General features: G+C 39.5%; 1 protein-coding gene across 3 annotated transcripts in view; it reads left to right on the top strand.

Annotated features, from left to right (window-relative positions):
• The window catches only part of LOC147243782 (uncharacterized), a 96,707-nt gene that overhangs the window by 4,648 nt on the left and 78,070 nt on the right, over positions 1–13,989 (top strand). For all 3 annotated transcript variants that reach the window (XM_086186844.1, XM_086186841.1, XM_086186842.1), the window contains one exon: positions 3,152–3,212. In XM_086186844.1, the coding sequence (XP_086042970.1) occupies positions 3,152–3,212 (61 nt within the window). The remainder of the gene's footprint in view (positions 1–3,151; positions 3,213–13,989) is intronic.

Below are 13,989 nucleotides of genomic sequence, written 5' to 3'. Positions count from 1 at the left end.
TAGTATTCATTTTGGCAATTGTTCAGACACCTTATACTGCAAGTAAGATATAAATGGCCCTCATGAACATGATGGATTGACATCGGATTCATTTCTGCATCCATTCTGCAAAAACTGGAACTTAAAAATGGCCCTTAACTTTCATAAACCTTCTACTTATATGCATTTCTATGTAAAACACTGTCATTGCACCATGATGTAGTTGTGAGCAATTGTGTTTAAATGTTTGTTCTCAATTAAACATTTTGCTTTGACCAGTTTATTTTTAGGCATTTATGATGTGTTTTTTAGGCACCATTAACTGTTATTTTTTCACTAAAAATCATTCACAGTTTGATAACTCAGAAACATAATGAGTTTTTCCTCACGCTGTCATTTAAAGTCTTCTGGGGCTTTCAAGCAAATCTCGTTGCCCTCATTATTCCTTACTTGGTCTTACAGAAATCCTGTATGTTGCAATAAAAACATTGATGGTCATATGGTTGGTTTAGATTGTCAATCTTTTCATGATCCTCTCACAGTCCAGTTACAATATTTTTATTAACAAAATTTCCCTAAGAAATATGCTTTAATTTATGCTTAAAAAATCAAGGGTGTAAAACAGATTCTTTAAATATAACCATATAGAGGACAATGGTTATATGTGTATTACTGCTGCACATCAAAGCATACAGTAGTTACTGGTCTTCTGTTGCATATAAAGTCGAGCTGGATTGGAAACAGTGAAAATGTAAAAACAGAACGTACGTGAGTGCAAGTGTTTTAAGGGGAGGTTTGACTTATAATAATAGTAATTATAATTCTGGGTTTTCCCATTAAAACCACCCCATCACACGACACATCTCATTACGGTTCTCCTCTACAGCTCCTCAGAAACTGATGGGTTACCAGATTCCAGATTCATGGGAGTGCCAAATGATAGCTGTCTGTGTATCAAACCAAACCTAACACCGGTGGTCATGGTTGAGGTTTAGATATCCAATACGCACACATACATGTACCACGGATTTAAGCTGCTATCCTTAGGAACAAGATGCATGCTACAACGTTATCTTTCCTAAGTACTGTTTTGTATTCCTCCACAGTAGCAAACCCCAAGATGCTGCTGCCTCAACAAGAGAGACAATCTCTCAGTGAAAGTCAAACATTCATCCAAATGTAATATTGCTTGCAATCCAGAATAATCTCTTTCCCACAATTTGGCATCTATAAAAGTAGATCCAAACAAAGGGCAGATTAAATGAAAAACCAAGGAAGTTAAATCATCAAAGTGTCACTAGTGCACAACATCTTGGACGCCCAGTACGGTGCACAAATGCTTAGAGTTTTGAGTTTGTGAAATAATTAAAAACATATTGCTCTCCTTCTCCAGTTTTGTTACACTCAATTGAACTGATAAGACAAATGGAATTGGAGCTGAAGAGCCTTCTGACTCCATTCAGTCTCCCAAAGAAAATGGCTGTGAATTGAAGATTTACCTTATGTGTACGTTGCCTTACAAAACAAAAAAATGTGTCTCAATCTATGGTCAGTGAAACAATCTTCTATATATCTGCTGGCCCCAGATCAGTAGACCCATTGTCCTCCTCGAGAATGTGATCTTAAGCTGACTTGAATGGAGCTTTGTTTCAGAGAGGACTTTCAACCCGCCAGACGTTGACGTGGGACAAACTCGAGTGTGATGTTTTTCCAAAGCGAGGACTAAGGGCAGAAGTTTCAGAGTCACAGTGGACTCTGAAACTTCTGCCCTTAGTCAGGATTAAGTAAGGATTACTGTCTGTGGGGAATTAAATATGAATATATAATAGTCACCTGATTGTGTTTTCTTTAGGTAAGAATGAGCTGACTAAATCTACAAGAGGTTGTCATGATATCTTTGACTTGGTAATGTTATGCTATTCTTGTACCAAACTTTTCTGTTAGATCAGGTGCCAGTGAGCTGGTATTGGCATTATTGTATCTTTCTTACCCTCTTATTTTGTCATTTTCTTCCCATTTTAATCTCTCGCATGAACACTGCCTTTTGCATGTCTGCTTCAGCACCTCCAGTCATGCAATAATGCAACTGGTACAGGACAATGATAGACCAGTTAACAACCAGTGTGATGTTGGCCTTAGAACGTGTTTCCTGTGACTCCAGGGTTGTTTTTGGACTTGGTTTGATGTTGTAGCTCAATGCTCTCCTCACTGCATTCAGTTTCCACATCAGCAAAGAATACTAAGTGGTACATTACCTGGTCAAAGGACCCTAACTCATCTTGCTGTCACCCACAGAAAAAGATCATCGCTGGACAAATTGTTACTCTGTAAGGGGTATCCCACCAATTTTGTCCATGAAACTCAGTCTTTTTAACATCAATAGTACTCCAGCCAGTAAAAAGAGTTGTTTAAATTCAAATTCATCAGACAAAGCCTTTTCTCTCAACTGCCAGAAAAACGCCAAGATGCAGGCGAGTTGTATGGAGAGAAATGAAGGATGCCTTTGGACCGCGTTTTAGGATTTAAAGCAATCCTCCGCCCCAACAGCGTATTTTGCCTTTCAAGTCTTCAAAAATCAAAAGTCTTAAACTCTTCAATACCTCTTTTATCCTGCATTACTTCTTTGTGAATTCAGCATGCAGAAAGAACCATGAACATATATTTCTAAGCTAACGGCGATGACAGCTAATGTCAAAACTGCCAAAAAAATGTTAGTTTACAGACTGAGCAAAAAACAAATGAACTATAAATTCTCCAGTTCAGGTCTCATTCATAGTAGCTCTGAGTGCCTGTGCTATTTTACTTCAGCACTAAACTGAACAGGTTATAGTTTGTTTTTAATTTAAATGAAGGTGTTTGTGGATTACAGTGCATACAGCTGGATTAAGAGGACATGGATTATAGCTAATGACGCACTTGACAGCTTGTAAACTGACATTTCGACAGTTTTGCGGATGTTAACTATCGTCACCGTTAGCTTCAATTTAAATATATGTGGCTGGCTCTTACGGCACATGTGGTTCTCAAATTAATTTCAATTTTAATGATTAAGATAGTACTATTTATTATAGAAACATTGTCATACCCTATATATGCTGGGAGGAACTACATTTATTTTCTTTAATGGTTTTCCATCTATTGTGGTTCCTTTTTTAAATGTTCTGTTCCACAGGAAGTATGGGCAGTCCAGCTGGCGCCTGCAGGGGAAGACAGTGCAGGGTCCTTGTTGTACTGTAAGCATGCTATATTCTCCAAAGAAAATATTTCACACCACATTCACATCTTTTATGAGGGCTGAAAGAGACAACTCATCCTCAATATATTCGCAGCTTGCAACCCTTTACTATACCACAAGCTAGCTGAGGATGTGCAATAAGGTCCACGTAGAGGAGATATGAAGACTGACTGAGGCAGAGAGGAAAAAAGAGAAAACTGACTCGAGGTGATGAATGTTGTGAGCGATGAGAGGTTGAGGAAGATAAATGATGGCACTGACAGACATAAATTCCTGTCCCATATGACACGTATTTGACAAATGGAGTGAAGCCTTGGCAGGTGTGTGAGTGTAAGTGTGTCTCTTTGTAACTAACTTGATTTGTAGCTATTGGGAGTGAGGTCCTCATGGCTGCTCCTGTCTTCAAATGCATTCAACGAGCATTATAACTTCTAGCCTTGGTTCAGGGCTGCAATTAATCACATGGACAACAGAGTGACATTCCAGGTACACAACACATGTTCACTATTGGATTTTAAGATCAGCAGTTAGAGTTTAGAAAATTGATTGAGCATTGATGGCTCAAATTGCTTTACAACACATTCTCATGTTTCCTTGTTTTTTTCTGGTCTTAAGACATGTTTAAATGGAGCAGCTGACTGTACTGTAAATTTAGAAATTTTAGTGTTAAGTCCTGTGTAAATTTATGTAACTGCCAAATTGATGTTAGGGTGAAGTGCTCAGGGAAAGCCTCCGGGATATTAATTTAATGCAGTGTCCTCTGAATAAGTGAATATGTATGTTATTAAACTGCAGACGTGCCACTATATTGTTGCATTTGTCCATTTGAATCTCCCGCATGGACACTGCATGCCTTAACAGAGACCTTGACAGAGTTGACAGATCCCAAGTGGTGAATGGTTTCTCACATGCAGATTCACAAATGTTGCTCTGCTGTTGCAGTCAGCATTTTGCATAGACGCTTGCCACCATCCACTAGAGTTCATTGCGCTACATTAACTAGCAGTGTGCTGGTCTCTGGATCTCAACTCACTAAAGCACTCACAAGGGAGAAGAAGGATGTGTGTTTTCCTGTCTGGATAATTGGGATTTCCCAAAAAGGTTGGCATGTTCCTTTAAAGTTGTTTCAATTGTAAACTTTGAGTATGGGTGCAAGAGGCATCTACTGTAACTGCATCTGTACTCCAGCCATCCATCCATTTTCTACTGCTTATCCTGTGAAGGATTGCAGGGGGCTGGAGCCTTTCCTAGCAGCTTTCAGGCATGAGGTGGGGTTCACCCTGGACAGGTCACCAGCCCATCGCAGGGCCAACACATATAGACAGACAACCATTCACACTCACAGTCACACCTACGGTATATTTAGAGTATTCAATTAGCCTCGTCCCCTCTTGATGCCTTTGGACTGTGAGAGGAGGCTGGAGAGAACCCACACAGGCACAGGGAGAACATGGAGACTCCACACAGAAAGATCCCGTGCTCTAGCTGGGGCTCGAACCCACAAATTTCTTGCTGTGAGACAACAGTGCTAACCACTGCACCACTGTGCTGCCCTGCACTCATACTATAAAAGCAAAAAGTATTTCTTTACAAATTAAGTAGTCTACTAAAAAAAAACAACAAAGTGTAATTTTCCTGTCAAAAAATGATGTTGCAATATTTAGCTTCAGGGGTACCACTTCCTTTCAGTATGTTTGCAGATTTTGTTACACATACAGTGTGAATGCACCCACATACATTCCTCCAAACAATGTGGCAGCCTGAATATAGATTTTAATTGCTGGAAGAGCTCCACCCTTATAAGTATGTACTTATAGATTTTACGAATATGTTGTATACTGTATGCTCTTGTAACTGCGTCAAACCTCAATAGCATCCTTTCCCCTTTAAAGGCTTGGATCTTGCTACCAATATGTCCATGAATGTCAGAATTTTACAGCAGAAAACATTTTTAAGAAAATCAAAGTGCTCTGGAATAAAATACATATTGTATTCCATCCATTTTCTTCCACTTGTTCCTATTAAGGGTCACGGGGGGGAGCTGAAGTCTATCCCAGCGGATACAGGCAAGAGGTGGGGTTCACCCTGGAGAGGTCACCAGTTCATCACAGGGCCAACACATAGAGACAGACAACCATTCACACTCACAGTCACACCTACAGTCAATTTAGAGTATCAATCAGCCTCGTCCCCTCTTGATGTCTTTGGACTGTGGGACAAAGCTGGAGTACCAGAGAGAACCCACACAGGAACAGGGAGAACATGCAGACTCCACACAGAAAGATCCTGTGCTCGAGATCGAACCCAGAACCTTCTTGCTGTGAGGCCACAGTGCTGACCACTGCACCACCGTGCAGCCCCATATTGTATTCCCAATCAGATTTTATTGTTGCATTTTAGTTGTAGCTGTGAGTTTGGAAAATACTTGCTTTTGATTTTTGAATGAGGAATTTAATTCTTATTCATGCAATCCCATTGGAATTTGCAATAATGTGGTGTGTGTTTGCACATATCATGAGTTTTGCGAGTTTGTGTGTAGAAACTGGATACATTTTTGCTAACATTTTAATATTTCAAAGTTATGAGATTATATCAACACTAAACATGACAATACTCTTCATGATAATCTCATGGAATGATTTTATTGTATTCCAGTTTTAAGCGGCACACAAATTCATTCGATTTTGCCTATTGTCAACAATTTTGTGTCTCATTAAGTTTTTTCTGATCCTGTTAACCAGTCATTTGCTTTTGCTGGAACCACAAAACCATCCCTCATAAAACACTCACGATCGACAAAACCAGTCCAGAACTCACATCCTGTGCATATGACCACAGTTGTTTGCTACATGTGAGCACGTAAAAACATACATGGTCGCATAATGAGCAGTGTCCTGTTTCCAGAACAGTGCAAGCATTTGATCCAGTGGGGCAGCCATATTTTTTTCATCATGTAGAAAATATGAGGACTTCATGCAGACTATCACTAATCATGTGAAGGAAGGAGCCCCATAAAGGTGCTGTCAATGTTTATGCATCAGAACGTAAACAGATGAGAAAGTCAACAGGCCAGGCTTAGGTAGAGGAAGGAGTTAAAAGGCTAACCTTTCATCTCTCGTTAAAGAAGGCTTTTGATGGATGCTTGCTGTGAAACGGGTCTCAGTGATGCCTCAGTGAGTGCCCTTCATAAGGTAGAACCCTGGCTCTACACAGGCCTGCTGTTCTAGCGGGAGGCAAACATGGCGAATTCTCAAAAGTCCATCTGTCTCTTTCTGACCTGTTTGGATTTCAACAGGAAGTTCAGCTAGCCAATATAGGTGTGACTGTACTATGATATTAATGAGTTTTGTAGAAAGGCCTCATTCAAAATAGGTCCTGAAAAAAGAGAGAAAAAAACCCGCCAAGATTTCAGTTGCGCTTGACTACCTTAGAGAGTGAGAGGAGGACTGAAATCCAACTTTATAAACTGCATGCTTATCTTCTATTTCAGTTGCTGGAACCAGCAAGACAAATGTCCCTGTGCCAATTTTTTTAATGGCTGAGATAACATTTTCTCCCAGAAGCAGGGAACAGAAATATAAAAGAAAAACTCACTAAAAGTCAGAGCAGAATATATGGGATATAGACAAACAGAAGTGCCTCGAGGCAGTTTTACAGACTCCAGCTTTAGACAAGCCTGTCATTAAGGTTCGGTTTACTGGGACAAGTGTGGCGGTTTAAGCCAGGAGGCTTCAAATGAGACAAGGCAGCATAAGACTGCATCCCTGTAGGGAAATGACAGTGGCCTCCGCCTGCTTTCTGGCACCAGAAATACACAGCTGGGGATGGCTAAGCATTGGGTTTGGAAACATATATATAAAGTTAATTATTGTATATGCTCGGAGAAAAATATAGCATTCTGTTGCTAGCTACTAATTTTCTCTCTGTCTCTTGACTATTAGACTCTCAGTAACAAGCCCTCTCCCTGTTCTACAGGCTTATTGGATTATATTTACTTTTTGGTTCTTCTGAAAATATTATTATATAATGAAGTTTTTTTTAATTCTCTACTTGAAGGTTTTGTGCATGGTGCACATTTTAATGTTTTTCTTTCCCAACATCATGAAATAATTAACATTAATCCCAAGAAACATGAATCTTTTTTCTGTGGTTCAAGAATGGACTGACTCTGCAGCCTGCGTTGTGCTCATACAACCACCAGAGGTAGCATTGTTCCTCCATTGACTCATCACTCTGAACCTTTACATGAACATATTCACTGTGTTCGAGCATGTAAAATATGTACCATTTTTAATAAAGGGACCAGTCAAATCTTCAAAAATACTACAAGACATACTAATTGTTGTATCTTAGCTGAGAAGATCATTCAGAAGAGTTCCATGGCAATAGACTACATCTGAGAACAATGGTTGTTCTGCTGCTTGTTTTTGGTGTGTGTGTGTGTGTGTGTGTGTGTGTGTGTGTGTGTGTGTGTGTGTGTGTGTGCGTGCGTGCGTGCGTGTGTGTGTGTGTGTGTGTATTTTATACATATATATGAAAAATTAGGATGTGGGCACAATTGCCACACCCCCACAGAGCCTTGATTTACCTGCATCCAGGAAATAAAAATGGAAGTCAGAAAGGGTGTGTTTTGTGCTAAAAATGAAAAGGCAGGAAAGTAGGACTGAAAGAGCATAGACAAAATGGGTATGTGCAAAAGTATAGCGCATTATGACATGAAAGAGAATATTGCAAATGAGGAAGGAAGTGAGTCTGAGATTAGAGAGAGAAATAATGATAGATGCATCAAAGATAGTTCCATAAAAGTGACAAAAAGCACAAAAGAGGCAGCACTGTGCCCTTTTCCCTCCTCTAGACCTTGGAGCAACTAACCATGAATCCAGCTTTTGTGATGTAACAGTGTATTGACCCTTGGAGGGGGCCCAAACCAAAAGAGGGTGTTTACTCGAACACGCAAGGAGCTCTAAGCGTTTCACAGCCCCCTGTGCTCTCAAACAGCCTTGCCACAGAAAATGGCACTGAAATGGTCAGTCTCTCTTCCTCTCTCAGAAATAACAGAGACACATCAAGATGAGGATGTGCAGAGAGTACAGTAATAGTGCCTGTGTTTGTTGAGGCATCATTTTTATATGCACATCCATCCATCGTCGTATTCCGCTTATTCCTTACTAGTAAGGGTCGCGGGGGGGCTGGAGCCTATTTTTATATGCACATATTTAAATTATTTGTTTTCTTAATTTAAGCAGAAATCGGCAAAAAGTCACTGATATGTGATAAATTTTTCAGAGACGGCAAACACTATTTTCAGGAAGCTGAACTAACATTTGGAGTTAGGGTTAGCTCATGGCATTTGATTTTATGACATGTCCAGAAAAATATCCTTAATAGCTAAATCTTGGCCTACAGTGGTCCTCAGGATCCAGGATCAAAACTCTGATCCATATCACCTCCAAAGGTTGATCCTCTGTTCTCTGTAATATTACATCTTTCTGCCTGATTGGATCAAACTCTGGCCATTATTTTTGAAGATATCCTGTAACCAAACAAGCAAGCTGTGTGTGTGTATGTGTGTGTGTGGGGGGGGGGGGTGCTTGAAAAGCACCGTTGACAGATATGTAACATCTTTGCGTCTGCTAAATTTTCTCAACACTGCCAACAATATAGGCAAAATTACAGGGCTAACAAGCTTGAAAACCTATAATACACCCTATTTCTACAGAGTGATATCTGCAAATGTGTCACACACATGCTGATGGAGCAGTGAACAAGCTTACTAAGGTTAATCTCCTCCTCCTTATCAAAAAAACAAAACAAAACTCTGACTCCTCACAGAAACTACCTCAGTGAATCAACTATGAAACAAAAAAGAAGAAAAAATAGACGCATGGCAGAGTAGGCCTCAGCAGTTTGTAGGATCCAACCTTTAACGGAGCTCAGCCTCTAATGAGACAATGACATGGATACAGTAAAACTCTGAAGTGCCCTAATGGACAACAAATGTTACATTCAGATTTTCATGTGGTATTTTAATTTATTAATTTGATACTTTTAATGAGTTGTTCTTAAGAAAATACAAATTGGAGAGTGTCGTTCGTACAGTGAATCAACCATTTTCTGATGAGTCAGGATTTATTCCACATCACTGTTCATAAATATCAATTTGATATGTAAATCTACTGTAAATCCTTTCAGACTCTATTGCCACTATCCCTGCAATATCAAAGGCCACCAGGTAGCTCGTTTAACTGGCAATTGTACATGAAGATGCCTTAGTCGATAATCTCACAAAAATCAGCTGATGTTTGCTGACTCACCGAGGAACTAGACCAGACTCTGTCTGAGTCATAGTAATAACAATGAATTTGCCCCAACATTTTCTGTCGGAACATTCAGTAACTTTCTTCATTAACATTCCAACTTACTTCTGTTCTTTTCATCAAACATTCAAACCAATTTCTTTTTTCTTTTTTTTTTTTTTTGCTATGTTGGAAACACAACATTCTTTATTTTTCAGGGGTGCTTAGATGAGTTTCAGGAATGCTTGAGCTCCCCTAAAATGTGTAAGAAAAAAAAATTGCCACTGCACTCTCAAACCCTTCCTCTCCCTCATGTCTTCCCTGTCACATTGGCACAAGCAGGTGCAACTGAAACACTGCATTCACAGTTAGGACGAGCGTAATTTGTTTGCTTTGATTCCTCCCAAATACAAAAAAAATTTCATGCACTAACTGTATTCCACCCCTTATAAAGACTGTGTTCACTTTAAGTTAAGTCACTTCAGCTACAGTCACATTATGTGCCAGAGCTGCAGATTTACATGGCTCCCTGTCCTGCCTGAGTCCCGTCCAACACAAAGTCACGAGCTCTGAGAGATTTGTTTGGAAGAGAATCATAGTGTCTGTCATCGATGTGGACACAGCTTTTCCATAAAGACCCATTCAACCTTTAAATGTAAATGTAAAAAGCACACAACGACTTAGAGGATCACAGCGTGGAACTGATGAAGTCATGTCTTCAAATGGGGCATTTTTCTGACATCGCACACTGACGTACCTTCATCATATGGTAGTATGCCCTCAATCAGAGTTTATAAAGCACTTCTGGAATCAAAGAGTGTGCCATGTAGTGACACTTAAGTTAAGACTTGCTCATTTTGAAAGATTTCCAGGATCTAGCAATGGGCCCAAATCCCAGAAAAAAACAAAAAACATGGACATTACTCATTGAAAGATAATAAATGTAAAGTGAACTAATAAATACACCCAAGTGCAAACATCACCATACATCAACATTCGTTCTGATTCAGATTAATCCTGTACTTTATGAGGGCCAGTGAAATTCTTCTCATGTGTCACTGCCTGGATGAGAAAGTGGAAAACAGTAGAAACTCTCAAGAAAGACAATGTGAGGCATGATTTTGGAAATGTGCAATAAAAGCAGTTACACTTACAGTGATGTTATGGAACAAGATCTTTTTTTTCTGTCCGAGAAAGGCAGTTATTCATGCAGTGTTGTAATTATTTCCAAAAATCTGTTGATGATGTACTACTTGCTTCCGTGCAAGCATCTGTTTGAATGTTGAGTTTTAAAAATGATCATTTCCAGATTCTAACACTCATTGAGTCATAAAACCATTCAACACTGTTTTACAACAAGGAAATTTGACTGATTCCATTTGATGACGGCAGGGATACATACAAGCAGCCTTTGTGTATTTTATATCACAGAATTTGAAGCTGGAACAAAAAGGATCTGACTCTTGATGTTACTTATTTATTGAAATATTTGAATTGGGGAGATATTATTTTAATGATGAAATGAGTGCAAAACCCTCTAAAACATAGAGCAATTATGATGCTTTTTAGATTTGTATCATTTTCTACCAAGTATCCTCCAATCAGTGCTTCTCACAGATGTCTTTGTGGGCACATCATGTTGGGCTTATGTTCCACACCCAGTAGTTCTCCCTCTGTTCTCACAGTTTCTGTATCTTAAATGGCCAAAGTTGGCTCTAACATTATAATTTATATGCTTAAACAGGGGTAGGCCTTTGCACATAACTAGAAACATGAAAATGCTCCTTCTCATTGGCGTAAAAATCATCAGGGTGTGTAGACAGATGAAGGGTTGCCTCAGAGTAAAAAAGAAACAACTATCCCGTCCTGGAGGTTACTGTAGGTTCTGATGAAAGACTTTATGGACTGGACAAGTCACCACTTCTTCACTTTGCAGTAGTAATATTGTGATGGTGCCAGGGTCACTCAGTTGTGAAAGATGAATTCACTTTATCTTGTGGGGTAGTTGGATTCACAAGGTCACACAAGAATTAATCTTTTAAGGATTGAAAAAGTTCTGTGTTTGTGTCTGCACATCTTTGAGGAGACAGGTGCGTGGTTTAGGTGTGACAACAGCAAAACTGTTCATGCAGAACAACAATTGCAGTTCCAGAGGAGGTTAGCATTGATGCTGTAATAGTGTCAGTTTTACAACATTGCCTCTAACGACTTTTATCCATGGAAAAGATGTTTTCGCTTTTCTCCCGATTGCTAAGGCTTCTACATGAGTTAACCCTAACTATATATGCTGATAGACAAATGGCATTTCTTGAAAGTGCGTGCTTTTTTCCAAAGAGTTTCTCAAAGGTCTTCACACCCAGATGGTGCTGCTCCTCCACTTTGTCCTGCTACCCAAATGCCAGCCGCTAGAAGCTTTTAAGGCATTTGTGCCTTCTAAGACTCAGGCTCCTACTCTAACTGACATTAGTTTTAGAGACTGTTGTTGTAGGATCTAAGCCCATGCAGAGCACAAAGACACAAAAGAAATTCTTCATGACTGCAGGATGATGCTAAAAGCAAGAGCACAGAAGCACATATACCTATAGAATATTGAGTTACAAAATGTTACTAATGCAGTAAATAGTCTGGCAGTTAAATTGAAGTGCAAAGGGTCCCGGAATCAGTCCAGCCACGAGGAGGCTGAACTATTACATAAGAATGCTACACAATCTACTTTATTACAGCTTTATCATATATACCGACCAATGCTCTTTTTCTTCATTGTTTTCCATGCTGTCACTCATCTCACCTCAGGCTATTGCATTTACTTCATACTACCACTTTGTTGTATCACATTCATCCAGTCCTATGTCATGCCTTCCTCACGGAAGTGCGGAAATGCAAAAAGAGCAGGATGTATTTGAAAGTCAAAAATACACCATATTGTCCCTTTACAAGAAGAATATTTGATTTTAGATCATAACCTGAGCTACAAGAACAATCTCAGTTTAATCCTTTGAATAAAACATATCCCTTTTCTAAGAAAATTATTCTGAAATAAGATAACTGTAATCCAGAATGAAAAGCCTCTTCATAAAGCAATCCAGTCCTGCAACTGGTAGAATAAATGTAGCCAGAGAAACACAGAATGACAAGCATTTTTCAGTTGCTATTTCTGCTCTTTTACATCATATAAGCCTTCCTATTGCTTGCCAGAGGAAATGAAATGTTTATTATGTAGCCCTGAGGGCTTTTGCAGAGAGAGTTTTGGTGGACTACGGATAAGCTTTTCCTCTCTCTCTCTCTTTTCTCCAAACTTGGCTACCTCTCATATCATATGAGAGGTAGGAGGCAAAGGTTGGGTCACAGAGGTATTAAAGGAGAGCTAGCAGGAGTGGAAGAGCTGAGAAGAGGGAGTTAAGATTGGCAGCATAGTTGGAGTAAACTCCTGCAAGGACCTTGACCTGAGTGCACCAGTGGACAGAACTCGCCTGAGGACAGTTTGCTTAGGCTAGCTTGTCCACCCACCTGAGACCGCTTTGCACCACATTAAAGCCTATGACCTAGCCACTGGGTGACAATATGGATGTATGGATGGATCCCACAGTAAATCTGTTCAGTGTCATCCATTTATCAAATCCTTCAGAAAAAGGTAATCAAGCTGACACATTGAAAAATAAATGCAAAGTTGAATTGGGAAGGTTTAACTATAGGGTTTATTTTGGTAAAGAAAACCCTAATGATATTTCTCTAGGACATTTTTTTTCTTTTAAATATGCCAATTATTAATGGAAAACCTGTATTTAAGGCCAAGAGAAGTATATTAAACTTAATTTTGCTGTATAAGGACACCAGTGCTCTAAGTTAAGGTCTCCTCAGTAAAAAGATGAACATCTTGGCCATATAATTGATGATAGTTCGTGTTGAACCTATCTTGCTGGTGTGGACAGGACTTTGGGTCATATGGCCTCATGACTTGTGTGTAAAGGAAAATTCTCCAATTTCCTGCAGTCACTGCGGCCGCACTGAGTCACACAATATCCCACTATTAGAACCATCTGAAAGTGATTCCCATGAGAAGCCACTGGCCTGAAACAGTTTTGCTTTATGGGACAGTCAATGATAGATATTCATGTACATTCACAGCCAGACTCTGACACAAAGCTCTGGAGTCTGCTCTAGAGCTGCTACCCTGGTACCAGCAGTTTCTAACAATGGGTATTTAAGTTGAAGCAACTGAGCAAAACAAATCTGATAACATGTAATCATGACAAAAAAACACAATGGGTTTCAATTTGAAGACATAATGGAGAATGAATGCTAGAATTACCTTGTTTTGTTATGTAGACCCATGAATAGCGTGGCGTCATCCTACAAAAGGCACGCGTGATGCGGTTCCATTCTGGCTCTGCTTTAAAAGCAGGTTTTCAGAGTTTTAAAGTACAGCTACATATGCAAAGCACATGGGCAGTTTTTTTTTCCAAATACAGAATTGTGTCT

The sequence above is a fragment of the Aulostomus chinensis genome, chromosome 19 (assembly GCF_037954235.1).
Source record: "Aulostomus chinensis isolate RoL2024-O1b breed Wild chromosome 19, RoL_Achi_v1.0, whole genome shotgun sequence".
Classification (NCBI taxonomy): domain Eukaryota; kingdom Metazoa; phylum Chordata; class Actinopteri; order Syngnathiformes; family Aulostomidae; genus Aulostomus; species Aulostomus chinensis.
This window is presented reverse-complemented; position numbering and strand designations above follow the sequence as displayed.